General features: G+C 40.8%; 2 protein-coding genes across 11 annotated transcripts in view; one reads left to right on the plus strand and one right to left on the minus strand.

Moving 5' to 3' along the window:
- Window positions 1-14,593, plus strand: part of IPPK (inositol-pentakisphosphate 2-kinase) — a 33,964-nt gene that overhangs the window by 15,489 nt on the left and 3,882 nt on the right. For all 7 annotated transcript variants that reach the window (XR_008468643.1, XM_054215845.1, XM_054215848.1 and 4 more), the window contains 10 exons: window positions 3,865-3,960; window positions 4,772-4,838; window positions 6,938-7,059; window positions 7,469-7,558; window positions 8,190-8,248; window positions 8,661-8,733; window positions 9,684-9,963; window positions 11,075-11,225; window positions 13,439-13,541; window positions 14,039-14,118. Coding sequence is in view for 6 of the 7 variants with exons in the window: in XM_054215845.1 (XP_054071820.1) it covers window positions 3,865-3,960; window positions 4,772-4,838; window positions 6,938-7,059; window positions 7,469-7,558; window positions 8,190-8,248; window positions 8,661-8,733; window positions 9,684-9,963; window positions 11,075-11,225; window positions 13,439-13,541; window positions 14,039-14,118 (1,121 nt within the window). In the remaining variant the exon portion in view is untranslated. The remainder of the gene's footprint in view (window positions 1-3,864; window positions 3,961-4,771; window positions 4,839-6,937; window positions 7,060-7,468; window positions 7,559-8,189; window positions 8,249-8,660; window positions 8,734-9,683; window positions 9,964-11,074; window positions 11,226-13,438; window positions 13,542-14,038; window positions 14,119-14,593) is intronic.
- The window catches only part of CENPP (centromere protein P), a 152,935-nt gene continuing 145,896 nt past the window's right edge, over window positions 7,555-14,593 (minus strand). For 2 of the 4 annotated variants that reach the window (XM_054215854.1, XM_054215857.1), the window contains exon 10: window positions 13,537-14,468. The gene's annotated coding sequence lies outside the window, so the exon portion shown is untranslated. Of the gene's footprint in view, window positions 7,758-13,536; window positions 14,488-14,593 lie in introns of those variants that run through there. The other 2 variants (XM_054215855.1, XM_054215856.1) reach the window with 2 other exon arrangements.

Raw genomic sequence — 14,593 nt, forward strand, 5'->3', positions numbered from 1 at the left:
GATTGCTTTGGCATGCATATAGTTTTTTGGATTAGGATAGTGAAACACAAGAAAAAAATCTCCTGGGCATGACGCTCTGTTACTGTTGAAACGCTGGTCAGGTTATTGAATGTGTTTTTCCCTGCGTAATCAGATTAGTAAAATTGCTCAGAAGCGTAGTGATGGATGGCAGTAGGTGTTCCTGTGGGCTGTAGCTGATGAAGCACCAAGAGTTTGCTTTTTAGAAACTGTTGTCAAAAATTCCATTCAGAGTTGCCCCAGACAGACATGCTTCTCTTCTTACCTGTCGTAACAGCAAAAAGGCTATTTATGGATGCATGCAGCGGTGGAGCGTAGCTCTGAAAGCGTTTTAAACAGCACACTACCAGAACAAACCCTGTTACCTGTAGAAGTGTTACATTTTGAGGAGAGTTGGCTTCTGGCCAGCTTTAGCATTCTGCGTTTGCCTTGCATTGTGATTGTGTGCACTTTGTGATACACGATTCCTTTTGGCTTTGCTCTCTAAATAGAAGATTATGTAATTTGAATATATTTAATTATTCTGGTGATTGGTTTTTTTTTTAAAGGTTGGCTTTTTCTTGGAGCAGAATGGAAGACTAAGTATTTTATCTTCAGATCTGTAAACAAGTCCTGGAGACTTGGAGTTTTGGGACAAACTTGGACGTAGCAACATGACAGCTGTAGGGCAGAAAATGCTTTTTAGGTGTAATCTGTGTTCCTGACTAGTGCAAGATGAGTAAGCATATAAAGTGTTACATATCTGTGCATGACATTGTAGCTCATCCAATGTAAACAACTCTGAAAAAAGCAGTTGAAGCAAAATATTTTCTAGTAAGGCGCATACATAAATTCACATGTGGACAAATGCATCTCAGTCTCTTCTGCTTAACTCCTTTGGATACGGCAAAGAAGTTCTGCTTTGTATTTATAGTGCTTGGTTATGAATCTGGGACTAGTTAATCTGGCAGTTAAACAAGGTGGTGTTACTGCAAATTGTTATGCTGCTGTTACAATTCAGGGGTTTAATGAAGAATAGTCATAGAGTAACTCTAGGGCTTGCATTTCTTGAGTAGAAGTCAAGTGTCAGGACTTGTGGAATGATTCTATGATTTTAATTGCACATTGCTGATTTTAGTATATGAGTCTTCTGCATGAACGAGATGTTTGCCATTTTGTTGTATAAAACCTATTTGATGAGTTTTAGTGTTTCGCTAAATGAGCTGGCAGTAATGATGGGTCCTTCAAAAGTTTTTCATCTTTGTGGTTTTTAATGTTGAAAGGGGATGCTCCAGTAGCCTGTTAGTTGTTTTTTGTTTCTTGTTTGGAATATACCAAATATACTTGCTCTTAAAAGGAGGTGAGCAGGTGTCACAAGCTTTATTTGTAATTTTAAAGTTGTATTGATCTTTTTCACTGGTGAGTCTTTCCTTGTACTAGTAGCAGCAGTGAATGTCCTGTTTTTTCAAAATCTTATTTCCTGACAAGTGCGTGTATACATATATGTTTAAAAGAAAAAAAAAAAAAAGCCTGTGGGTACTGTGTACATCAGCAAACCAGGCCAGAATAATCTGGAAGTGGGAATTAGTTGAGATTTCTGTTACTGTGTGAGATGATGTAACATTTCTTCTCGCCATTCAGAATTTGTATAAGTTAAAGAAAGGGTTGTCATTAAAAGGGCAGAAATCTGGGCAGAAATTAAAGTTTCTGTCATAGTATGTGCTCAGAATTGCTGTTCCCCGCTTCACCAGGTGAGGAAGTTACTTACTATAACAGTTTTAAATTGCTGGGGGGTGTTCCCCTCTGCAAAGCAACTTCTTCCCCAGCCTGGAACAAATGACACTTAAGGGAAGATGGACACAGTGCGTTTGCGGTCTGCTCAGGGTGAGAGTAGAGGGGTGGGGAGCGGGGCTTTCCCCAGCCGAGCTCTCCTCTGGTCGAGCAGTGTGAAGGAGCTCAGGCAGCCGGCAGTCACCTCCCATGGACCTCGGAGTGTTCAGCACTGACGATGGGGGCACTGGCCTTCCTAGGAAGCACGGACTGAGCACTGCTGCTGTAAAATATCCTTTTGCCATACCCATGTGGGTGGCCTGCTCACACATCTTGTTGCCTATTAATTATTTTTTCTTAAATACACTTCTCCAGACCAAATGACTGCAATTGAGAAAGTTATTCAGGCATCATAGCATGTGTTTTGTTCTAAGACTCAAGCAGTGGAAGATTGCCTGTTGTGAAGAGATTCCAAGCTTATTTTGGCTCTCTTAAAAGGATTCAGGGAGAGCCGTTCCGAGAAACAACTCCACAGAATAAGTGCTGTCCTGGCCTTTGTAGAGTGATGGAAATGCTATGCAAGTGCTTTGGAAAAACTGTACTTTTCCTACTTGCTCTGAAGGATTGGGTTTTTTGGTTAGTGCTTTGCATACTGAAGTAACAGTATGTAGCACTGTGTGTTACTGAAAGAAGTGTGTAGTAATGTCTGTTACTGTAGTGACTTCCCTTTCTGTAAAGCCTTATTGCATATTGCACTGTTGTGTATTGCTGCTTCAGTCTGGAAAATGAATCCTGCTAGAGGAAGAATATTAAACTTGGTATGGAATGTTAGCAGCTATGCATTACAGTAACAAACTGATCTTTCTTAGTCCAACACAACTTGTGTAAGTTTATTAGGTAGCCAACTGTTCTGGTGGGGAAAAAAATATTACCTATTATGAAGGTGTTATAAAACAAAGTTAGTAAGATTGCTTGGTTAGTGACAGTCTCCTCCTACCTATAAACATTTTTCATTTGTGTTGGGTGTGGTCTTTCCTCCTTTCTCTAGGCTTTGTCATTATGAATGTTGTCCTCCTAGCCTTTTATTCTCTCTGCTCTGTTTGTTGTTTTTGTTTTTGGTTTTTTTTTTTTCCTCCTGCTTGTGTTGTTTTTCCTGTCTGATTTTCTAACTTGAACATGAGTGTTGCTCTTTCTCTTCCTCCACTATTACTCAATCCCAAGAGTAAATCTATGTGGTTCAGTGCCTTATAGTGTATAGTGGTAGGCAAAGTAGTGTACAGTCATAGGCAAAGCTTTCCAGAAAAGCTTTGTGTTGCACCAGGACACAGGAGCTTGGAGATTGTCTATTGTAACAATAAAAAACTGTGCAGAGAACCCGAGTGTGCTGGAGTGCTGGGCATGGGATAATGTTGTTGTCAAGCTGCTCCGCTACCTCTTTAATGAGCAGAAGTCTGACAAAGTCATACTGCACTGAAGTTGCTGTCCTGCTTCCAGTACTCCTTTAGCTTTGCTTCTGTCTAGTTTGGCATTTATGTCTTGTAGAAGAACATTGTGTTTCCTTATAGACACATAGCATAAAGTTAATGGAAGATGACATAGCCAGATTTTTCATTGTCTGGGGCAGGATTTGGCAAATTCTGTACCTGTTCATGCAGAGGTTTGTCATGTGGCTCAGTCTTGGCAGCCGTTCTCTTCCAAATTTCCAGGTGAAGTATTTTATATCACTGAAAGCCTCTCCTGTGCTTCACCTGTCGGTAAGAAGGCATTGACTAGAGCTGTTTTAAGAATAATGGTTAAAGACAGAGTAGATCCTGAGTAATCTCCCCCTCTTCCACCTTTTTCATTTTCTCTGTCCTTTTCCCCTTGAAATCTAAGAATCATCATCTCTTCTTACCATTTGCCTGGTTATCCCAGCCTCAGACAGCAGTAGAGTAACAAATGTAGCACGTTTCATGTGTCTGTTTAATTTCAAGATGCGCTGACCTATGAAACTCTGTAGAACAATTAAGCTACTTTGCTAAATGATTGACTAGTATGTGTATGTATTCTCGAGTGTTGTTTATTTCCTAGTTAAACTACCACGTTTCTGTCTTCCAGACTTCTGAGGAAATACTACACCATCTGCAAAACATCGTAGACTTTGGAAAACATGTCATGAAGCAGTTCTTTGGGGAGAACTATGTTCACCATGGGGTAAATGTTTTATTCTTGAAATAAATGGCTTATGCACTGGAAACACCAATGTGTTTTGGGGAACACTGAATGCCAGTAAATGGAAAGAATAGGGTTTGCAGATATTCCCGAGCAAGATACACGCACAAAAAGCATTTGGATCGGAACAAAATCCTGCTCTGTGCTGATGAGGCGATTGGATTGTACTCTGCGGTTTGAGCTATTTCAAGCTGCTCATGAGAAGAGTGGTCATTCCTTTGCCCTGCCTAGAGATGGGAGGTGTGTGTGAGAGATTTTTAGACTATCTGCAAAGCAAGGGGAGAAACCTGGTTCGTGTGAATTGTCTAGGTTTCTGTGCAGTCAGAGGTAACCTTTTTCCTTGCCACTCACGCTGTTCTGCAGGGTGGCCAGATCTAGTTAACTGAACATCAGATACCCAAGTGGAAAAGTCACATCTTCTCCTGGAACCTGAGTTACACAATTCTGCCTTGGAAGGGTGGGATGTGAGACACGGGACAGGATGAAATGGGACTTTTTAATTTGTGAAAAAGACAAAATGGTGCAGGTTTCTTCGTGTACATCAAACTTTGACTGAAAATGCTCTTTCTCATGCATTTATTTAAATTAGTTTTTGGTTTTCATAGTGGAGTAACTATTACATGTGATTGCAGGTACAGGTCTTCATATAGATGGTAAATCAGAGGGAGAAGCTGCTGACTGTATTGTTTAGTACACTGTTGTTAACATCCACTGAACTTTGGTATTCCATTTTAAGACCAACAAACTGGATATTAATTTTTGTGTTGAAATAATTTATTTTTTTTTTTAATAGGAAATTATTCAACTGCCTTTAGACTTCGTAAGACAGCTCTGTTTAAAAATTCAACCAGAGAGGCCAGGTAAGTGCCAGGGATAGCATTAAAAAGGGGCCTTTCCTCAAGCTGTAAAGCATTTTGCTTATTATATAGTCAAAAAGCATCATACCTCAGAATATGAGGAAAACGTTTTTCAATATTTTCAATATTTAGACAATGAGAGGTTGAAAATTTGTCATGGAAAAAATGGGTGTGTTCTAGAGTTAAAAGTTGCATCTGATTCTAGTGCGATCAAACTGGGGAAAGGGATCCCCTGTTAAGCCAGTGTTAGTTCATTCTTGAGCGAGCTTTTACCTTGCTGTGAAGACCTTCACAAAGGTCAGTGAGTGAGGTGGAAGAATTGTTTCGATTCCACCAGTTTCTTCTGTGGGACTGTGCAGCAGAGCATTGGAAGGAAGATAGTTTCAGAAACTCCCCTCTAAACTGTCTTGTTTTCAATGTTAGTATTTCACCTGGGGCTAAGCATCTCGCATCCTATGAGTCATAGCACTCAAGCAGCGTGCAGCTTCGTGTTCCAGCCTTTCATGTCTCTCTTCCCGATAGCTGGCGTGTCTCATTGCAAGGGGCTGCAGTGCTGCAGGCTGTGCTGCCTTCAAAGTGTAACGAGCATCTCTGGCACGTGGGGCTGTGCTTGACTTGTCCTTACTCTGTCATGGTGCTCTGGGCTCCCTATCCAGCGGGAAAGGGCAAGTACGCTTTTCTAGGTCCGGGACCTTATGAAACCTTTTGGAACATGCTGCAAGACTCGAAGTTTGGCAATCTCTGACGCATTCGGTGGAAAGTGAAGCGCTACAGAATTTGGTGTCATCATTCTTAGCAACACTGGGGTGCATCGCTCTTCACGTATGGCTAAAAGTACAGTAAAGCGTCAGCTCTAAAATGGGCAAAGAGAAAGAGATGTCCCTCATGGTGTGTTCATCTTACGTTCTCAAATGTTCTTGAGAATGGCTTTAGCAGGATTCCTTGAAGAAAAATGTGCTATTAAATTCTTTGCTAACTGTAGCCAGTACTTTGATGTCTTTGCTCCAGGAAGAAATTAATTTACATATAGTGGGCATAGGACTATTGCTGACTTGTCCTCACCTTTTTGAGAAACAGTTTTGGCACCTTGGAACTAGCAAGGAAAGTGAGTAGTGTCTAATAAAAGCTACAAAATCAATGATACTCCGGTAGACGTGAATGATGGAATTTAGTTTTATTTCTTAAAGTTAAATTTAGTGTGTCCAGTTTGTGGGGATGTCTTTAGAGAAGAAATACAGTTGTGAGGAGCCGTACAAGTATATTTCTTGCTGTTTCTGAGGTGATTTTTTTTTTTCCTATTGCAATATATTTTTCAGAATGGACATTTTTCTTAGCAATGGAAGCTATAACTAACTGAACACGTGTATTCTGTATGTCTCTTTAGTTGTGAGCTTGTGAGGAGGGGGAAGGTAACTTTTGTTCCTTCTATGTTCCTTTTCACCTATTTATTATTTTGATGTGAACAGTGGAACAGCTGGGAAGAGACTAGTTCTCATTGAGAAGTGCTTCTTCAGGTGATTGCTTCTTACCAGTTTTGTTTTTAATACCACACATACTGACCTCAAATCTTGGGCAAATGTTTTAAACCTTGAGATAGCACTACGTACAGACTAAGAAGTTCAGCGAAGCCACTTGCAGGTTCTGTTTAGATGTGCGCTATCTTCTGAACAGTTTATGATGTTCCTGCCAGATTCCTCTTGACTAGACTGAGGGATGGCAGTTCATGCAGTTTCAGTAAGCAAACATGAGATCACCTCTTAGAATACAGTAGTCTCTTACCTGTTTTCAGCCAACTGAACGCACCCCTTTGCTGTTTCAGGCCTCTTCCTGACATCTTTCTTGGGATGAGCTGGAAACCAGCCATTAAAGCAGCTCTTGAGGCACTTTATGTGCCTATGACAGTTTTGAGGAAACTGAAAACAAGTGTCGATAATGGGGGTGTGTGTGTGTGCTATTTATGCGGGTGTATAATTGGCTAAAGCCTGCTGTGTCCTGTCTGAGTTTGTTCCCACTCCCCCACCTGGTGAACAAGATAACTACAGAGTAAAATAAACACACACCTAATGTTCTTGTTTGTGGTGGTTTTTTCCTGTTTTCTCCAGAGTCTCGCTGTGATAAAGATATGGACACTCTTAGCGGTTATGCAATGTGCCTTCCTAATCTTACCAGGCTGCAAACCTATCGTTTTGTGGAACACCGGCCAATCCTCTGCATAGAGATTAAGGTATCAAATAGGAGAAGATCCTGCTGAGCGGTTTTGTTTGCATTTTTTAAGCACATATTGACCATAGCAGTTTCAAAGGAATGCAGCAGTGGGATAAGGCAAAGCTCGCCGTTTTCACTGTGACCTGTAGGATGAAACAGCCCCTTCCCTCTTGCAATTCCCGATCTTTCAAAACTTGGGAAATTCCCGTAGGCCACAGCTACTTTTTGTTGTCCTTATTTCTTAACTGAGGACTCTAAAATAATTGGGAATGATATATAGCGACACATGTTAAGCTTTGAAGTGTGGGATGCTGACTTTTTTTTTAAATTTATTTTGTATTTTCCTTTAACTAGAAAGATTTGCGTATTGTGTGCTCTTGTATTTCTATACAGAAATACATTTATAATCTTTTGTTTGTTTGTTTTAGCCAAAGTGTGGCTTCATTCCTTTTTCCAGCCATGTTTCACAGGAGATAAAGCACAAGGTGTGTCGTTACTGTATGCATCAGCATCTAAAGGTAATTTCTTTTTTCGGTAGTCATCCTGCTTTCCTGTGACTGCACCATGCTTTATTTGCTATTCCAGTCTTGCTTTCCTGTTGAAACTCACATGTTGTTGCTGAAATCTCTGATATGACTAAAGATAGTAGGCGGATACACATCTGAGTTGCTGGGTGTGAATCTGTTTAGTGAGAGATGGAACAAGTTCTGTGGGAAGCTGGAAGCAAAGAAATACAAGATTAGTCTTTCAGGACTATTAACACTGTTGATTGTGTAAACTCTAGCGTCAAACTTCCTTTCAAGTACAGCTCACCAAGTGCATGGTGGCATTCCGTAACTTATAACAGCATGTAACAGACACAGAATTAATTTGACTAATATCCATTTTGTGTCCGAAAACATATAACTGTGCCTTACTAGAATTAAGGTGACCTTCCTCCATGCTTTCCGTTTGTGAATGCCATTCGAGTGACTTGAGCTAAATACGATGAGGAAGACCCCGAGTAGTCATGAACTGTACATTCAAAGGGTTTTAAATGTCATAGGACTTCTGAAGACAGGATGTTAGTGCCACACACCTGACTGTTAAAGTAACTGAGAGTGGTTATTCCAGAAAGCGATTAACAGCAGTGGTGTGGGTTTTCAACAGGTAGCGAACGGAAAATGGAAGCGACCAAGTAAATATTGCCCATTGGATCTCTTCTCAGGGTAAGGAAGTGTGTGACTTGATTCTGTGTTTTTCCCAGAAAATCTGTTACAGATTTCTTTCTCAGATTCCTTTGACTTTCACTGTAGTTCAGGATGATCAGTGCCTGCTTGCCTGACTTTTACTTTTTGGTGCTATATACCTCTTTACACCTATTTCAGGAATCCCAGTTGCTTATTAAAGTACCAGTGCCTTTTGCTGCCTAACATTAAATCTAAGAGCTGTTTAGTTTACTCTGATATGAAGGTCTAATTGCGAATGGTCACTTTGCAGTGACTTCAGCATGAGTAATGTGCTTTTAATAGGTGTGTTCACTTCAGGTGCCCAGTTCTGATTCCATAGAGCCCACCATAAATGGGTGTAAATATCTAAAGGCTGTGATAAAACATTCTTGGATTTATTTTTTGTCCCTAGAAATAAACAGAGAATGCACTTTGCTTTGAAGAGCTTACTACAGGAGGCGCAGAACAACTTGAAAATATTTAAGGTAAACAATCAAGTCTTTGCTTGCTTTTTTTGCCTTGGTTTTTAAATAGTTTGACTTCAGCATCTGATTGTACTTCAAACCTACCTAATCAGCACCATCACTCTTGGACCCCACCAAAAGAGGCAAATGGGAAAATTCTTAGTTAGATTTCAAGTTAGGACAGGTAAGTAATAATTTCCCAGAACTACTTAGTCTGAAAGAATTGCCAAGGAACCAACTAATTGAAAAGGACTCTTAAAGATTGACCCCAAAGTTTTAAAACTTTATGTGCTTCTTCAGGAGGAGGAAGATAGAGAACTTTGCACGTTGCTGCATTCATGCAAGCCAGATGCACAGCATGCCTCTACAGGAAGTAAAAAGTTACCTTTTCTATGGAAGTAATGTAGGAAAAAAAAGCAGTAACTGATGTCTGATGCAGGTTATCAGATTAATTCTAGGAAATAAAATTCTTTACAACCTATTTCTAATATTAAAGGAACTATTTAAATTACTTAAACTTGTATGAACTGTCCTCTGTTTTTTTCTATTAGTACAGGTACCTGTCACACCTTTTCGGTCCCTTTTCATAGCCTTCTGTTTTCCAATTTGGCTTTTAAAAGAAGGTTGTTTCACATGGTACTTTTTCACTACTGATACTGTTCAGAAAAAAACGATAGGAAAATGCGCTAAGTATCACTTCACTTCTGCTATTTTGATTACTTACAGTTGATTAAGCTGGGAAAGTAGCACTTGATTTAATGGGCTTTTTGGTCCTAACTCAAAGGTTGTCACCTGTGGTATCTGATTAAATTCGAGGGCAAATTTGTAAGAGATTGGGAATGTGTGTATTTGTATGCAGACTGTTACACTCATGCGCTTTTCTGTGCTGTGTCTTTAAATCTGATGCTTTGGTTAACTAGATGTGAGTAAATGGATTTTGTGAAGTGCCTAATCTTTTGTTTCATTTGCAGAACGGAGAACTAATTTATGGCTGTAAGGATGACCAGGACTTTGCCTGTGACTGGAACGAACTTGCTCGTCACTTAAAACCTTTCTTTTTTCCTTCCAATGGGTTGGTCAGTGGACCACACTGTACAAGGACAATTGTTAAAGAACTAATCCATGTTATAACTATGGCGCTACTAAGTAGTACTGATGCCTGCAGGGCAGGTGACATGAAGACAGTTCCCATTTCACAAGGAAGAAGCTACTGTGAAGCAAGTGCTTTTAATAAGGAGCTAGTAAGAAATGGTAAGAGAGAATTTTTTTGAACACTGTCAGTAATTAACTGTTATCACGTAACGATTCAGGTCTTTGCCTCTCGTTTGCTCTTTAGTACTGATGTGAGAACGGAAACAGTGGAGTCTTAGTGACATTTTAAAAATGAGTTCTGGGCTGCGTAACTGTTAGATAATTGTTTTATATTTGACCTTGTAGTGAGCACTTTTAGCACTTTTGTCCCTAATGGACAGGGATAAAAATAAATTTAGAAGGTAGTGGAGGAAAAATAGAAAAAAAAATACCAGTTTGAGCTGATAACCATCATGGATATTTCAAAGGAATTGGGAATCTCTATATTTTATGTGATGAAGTCTGTCTGCTTTGGTTGGTTTGTTACATGGTCCCTGCTTCCCTGCCAGCCCTCGCCTGCCAGGGTGTAGCTAATTTTCTTTTCTGCTGCTCCACTCCTGGTAAAGAGACAGGTATGAATACTGGAGGGAGAAGAAATGGGAAGTGAGAGTTGGAAAACTGTAATGATTTACAGTTAATTCCTCAGTGCATAAGTTTTGTAAAGCTCAAATTATTCAAGATGCTGCTAGTTGTCCTAATTATACCAACAGCACGTTCGTTACTCTCCGTTTGAGGAAGATCTTTTTAATTGCTGGTTGGTTTCGTTGTATTGACTGGAGAAAGAGCTGTCTTAGAGACATGAGAGCAAATACAAGTCTGTTTATACTATATTAAAAAGACACGATATCCGAAATACTAAGTTACTTTCTGACAACAGTTCATACTGTTGAAAGTGAATTTGTGGTGGCTCCAAACTCATGTGAAAAATTTCTCTTGTAGACTCAAACAAGTAGATTGCAAGGGAAGTGTGTGGGGTTTGGGTTTGGGGTTGTTTTGGGTAGAGTTGTGTACCAGGTGCAGTCAGATACACGCTGTTTAAATGTGCCAGTAAGTGCACGCACCTGGCACATCCATGTTTGGAAACCGAAGTGTTTTCGTTTGGGGTTTTTTTTTCCCCCTGTGATTGGTCTAAAGAGTATTTGGATTTGTTTTGTGAACAAGCACATGTAATAGCAAAATGAAGCAAAGAGACACTCATGTCTGTCTTATTTGAAAATACATTTTCTTCTAGGTAAACATAAATTGGAAAGCTCTGGCTTACCGAGGGGTTGTATCCTTTATAAAACCCTTCAGGCTCAGATGCTTGACATGCTGGATATTGAAGGACTCTATCCTTTGTACAGTAGAGTTGAGCAGTACTTAGAGGAATTTCCTGAAGAGAGGTAAGACTTGATGGCTTTTCTTTTTGGTTGTGATTAAGTAGATATGCAGATTGGCTCTGTGCAGCCACACCCATTTGTTCTCTCTTGTTCTGTTGTATATGACCTTCCTTCCTGGTATTGCATGTTCTGAATTTCTAACTTGAAATGCCAGGTAACATGAAAGATGAGTTTTATTGTTAAAAGTTTTGATGTCAGTCACTTAAACATGAATTTTTAAGTAATGAGTATGGGAGGTTCACAACAAGGTAAGAGAGCAAATGCCGCGTTCCTTAGTAGTGGAGGTTATATATTTGAGGAAGGATGCAGTGAAGTGGATGGTTGGTTTCTCCTGACTTCAGTACCTGCAGAGCTAGGACTACGTCTGCAGTAATCATAGAATCACAGAATGGTTTGGGTTGGAAGGGACCTTAAAGACCATCTAGTTCCAAGCCCCCCGCCCTGGGCAGGGACACCTCCCACTAGACCAAGTTGCTCAGAGTCCCATCCAGCCCGGCCTTGAACACCTCCAGGGATGGGGCATCCACAACCTCCCTGGGCAACCTGTTCCACCGCCTCACCACCCTCACAGGAGAGGAATTCTTCCTAATATCCAACCTGAATCTACCCTCTTTCAGTTTGAAACCCTTACCCCTCGTCCTGTCATTACACCCCCTGATCCAGAGTCCCTCCCCAGCTTTCCTGTAGGCCCCCTTCAGGTACTGGAAGGCTGCCATAAGGTCTCCACGGAGCCTTCTCTTCTCCAGGCTGAACACCCCCAACTCTCTCAGTCTGTCCTCATAGCAGAGGTGCTCCAGCCCTCTGATCATCTTTGTGGCCCTCCACTGGACCCGTTCCAACAGGTCCGTGTCCTTCTTGTGCTGAGGACTCCAGAGGGGCACGCAGTGCTCCAGGGGGGGTCTCACCAGAGCGGAGTAGAGGGGCTGCATCACCTCCCTCCACCTGCTGGCCACGCTGCTTTTCATGCAGCCCAGGATGCAGTTGGCTTCTTGGGCTGCAAGCGCGCGTTGCCGGCTCATGTTGAGCTTCTCGTCCACCAGCTCCCCCAAGTCCTTCTCCTCAGGGCTGCTCTCAAGCCATTCTCCACCCAACCTGGATCTGTGCCTTTTTACAGTCATTCTCAAGTCTATAGTGGCCTACCTACAACCTGCCCTTTAAAACCCTGAATCTGATATTCAGCAGGAATCCAGCCTGTGCCTGCAAGATCTTAGAGCAGGTGTGAGTGGCTAATGGCCCAGTACCTGCTGCTGTCCTGCCCACCCTTGTTGTGTGATTGTAACCCACGTCACAAGTTAGCAAATCATACTTGAGGCACAAGGATTTTTATCTTGTGGTATTTCTTGCCTCGTGAAGAAATACCGGGCAGTTGCAAGCTGCTACATTTGTTCTTAACTAAAGCTTATTAGTTGTAATAATAATTGCTCTAAAAAGCCTTGACTTGGGTGCGTCTTGACATCCTCGGGCTGTAATTTGCCGGTAGTTCTGCCGTTGCTCACAGGAGGGCACTCTGGCTTCACTTGCTGCTTTTGTTCCTCCACCTCCCCTGGCCTCCCGTTGCAGTTGAAGGGTTATCTTATGGGTGAGGGGTTGGCCTTAAGTTCTGTTTAAATCACCTGCAGCGTGGCTTACTTGTATATTTATACATTAAATAATTTGAAAATGTATTATTTCGTCTGCGAGGTGTTTGTGTGCTGCAAACCCCGCTTTTATGGGTTCAGCTTTTCAGCAGGAGTTCAGGGCAGGACATGGGCAGGAAGGAGGCCAATTAAGCATCCCCTCATTAGCACACATTATGAAGCTGGAAACAGAGCAGGGCCTTATCAGATAAGAGTATATCCCCAATATTTTCAGCAAGGCTTCTTGAGAGATCCCGCAAACTATTACAAATTCTGAGACTTTTCCATTTTTGCAAAAATACTGCTTTTGCAGTGATGCACAGGTGGCAGTGGATTAAGAGTGATTCATCTTTAAAAAAAAAAAAAGGCAAACCAAAAAAACCACCAAAACCAAAAAGCCAAACCCTAAACAGCATATCTTAACTGATACGAGAGTAGTAGGGACTGGTCATGGTGTTACATCTCTGAGTATTAACCTGTTGCTGTGTTTATCAGTGTTACTGTTCATTTATTCTAATCTGAGTTATGTGGGCTGCTGAAGAAAGATCTCAGTGAAAATTATCTTGGCTGTCTGTAAATCTTCTTTTAAAATTTATTTAGAAGTACGTTACAGATAGATGGACCTTACAATGAAGCATTTTATGAGAAGCTGCTAGATCTTTCAACTGAAGATGACGGGACAGTAGCATTTGCATTGACAAAGGTACTTTTCCTGTGTGTGTTGTTGAAGTTTATTTAGTCTGTCAATTTTAATAAACAGCTGTCTAATGGAAACAGACGGGTAGCGTGTTAGCATCACCGCCGGCTTGTCAGAGGTCTGTACGCTTAAAGTTCTTAATTGTGCCAGGGTGTATCTTTATAGCAGAAGCAGTTAAAACCAAACATATTTAGCACCAGATCTTGAGAGAAAAATAAAGCTAGTTATTTCCTTTCTAGACTAAGGAAGGCTTTGCGTGAACTGGTGCTGTTTTGACCTTCAAGAAAAGTATCTGTAGGAAATAAACATGAGTCTTGTACAGGATGCTGTAAAACCACTTGCTCCTGCTGTGTTATAATTATTATCTGTTATAATTTCCACCTCTTAACATACCAACGTACCAACGCACTGACTATACTAATGCCTTTTATAAGGAACAGTATACTTTACTAAAGGCAGATACAAACAGGATAGAAAATTCATGTTATTTTTATGTTGTATAGGTGCAGCAGTACAGAATAGCAATGACTGCTAAGGACTGCTCCATCATGATTGCCCTTTCGCCCTGTCTGCAGGATGAATGGTAAGAGATACGTGCTTGTGAATGACTCCTGCACATTTAGAAATTGAAGATGCATTTGCACCGTTCAGGCAATTCAAATAACTTTAAAAAAAGTAGGCTGGGGGGGGTGGGATGCGTCCAAATATTTGGCTGTGAGCATATCAATAACAGAGTTCTGAATGAAGACATTTGTCCTAAATGTCTGTTTCTGAAAAGTTGTAAGTTGATAAAAGCGTTAAGGTTTTATATTTATTCCTTCTTGAAATTTGAATTGACTGTTCATAGTAGATGTACAGGGTTTTAAGTAGGTAGTTTTTCTGCCTCGGTGTCCTCATATGAGAGATTCTTCAAGATGAGTTGCCTTTAACTGCCTGATTAGAGAACAGAAGACTTTATTAAGCACACCAATAAAAACAAGGCAAAAATCAAGCGGTGAAGTATCTCACTGTAAAGCAGGAGGCTTTCCCACAGTAGTACCACAGTTTTGACTTATGTC

The sequence above is a fragment of the Rissa tridactyla genome, chromosome 10 (assembly GCF_028500815.1).
Source record: "Rissa tridactyla isolate bRisTri1 chromosome 10, bRisTri1.patW.cur.20221130, whole genome shotgun sequence".
Classification (NCBI taxonomy): Eukaryota; Metazoa; Chordata; class Aves; order Charadriiformes; family Laridae; genus Rissa; species Rissa tridactyla.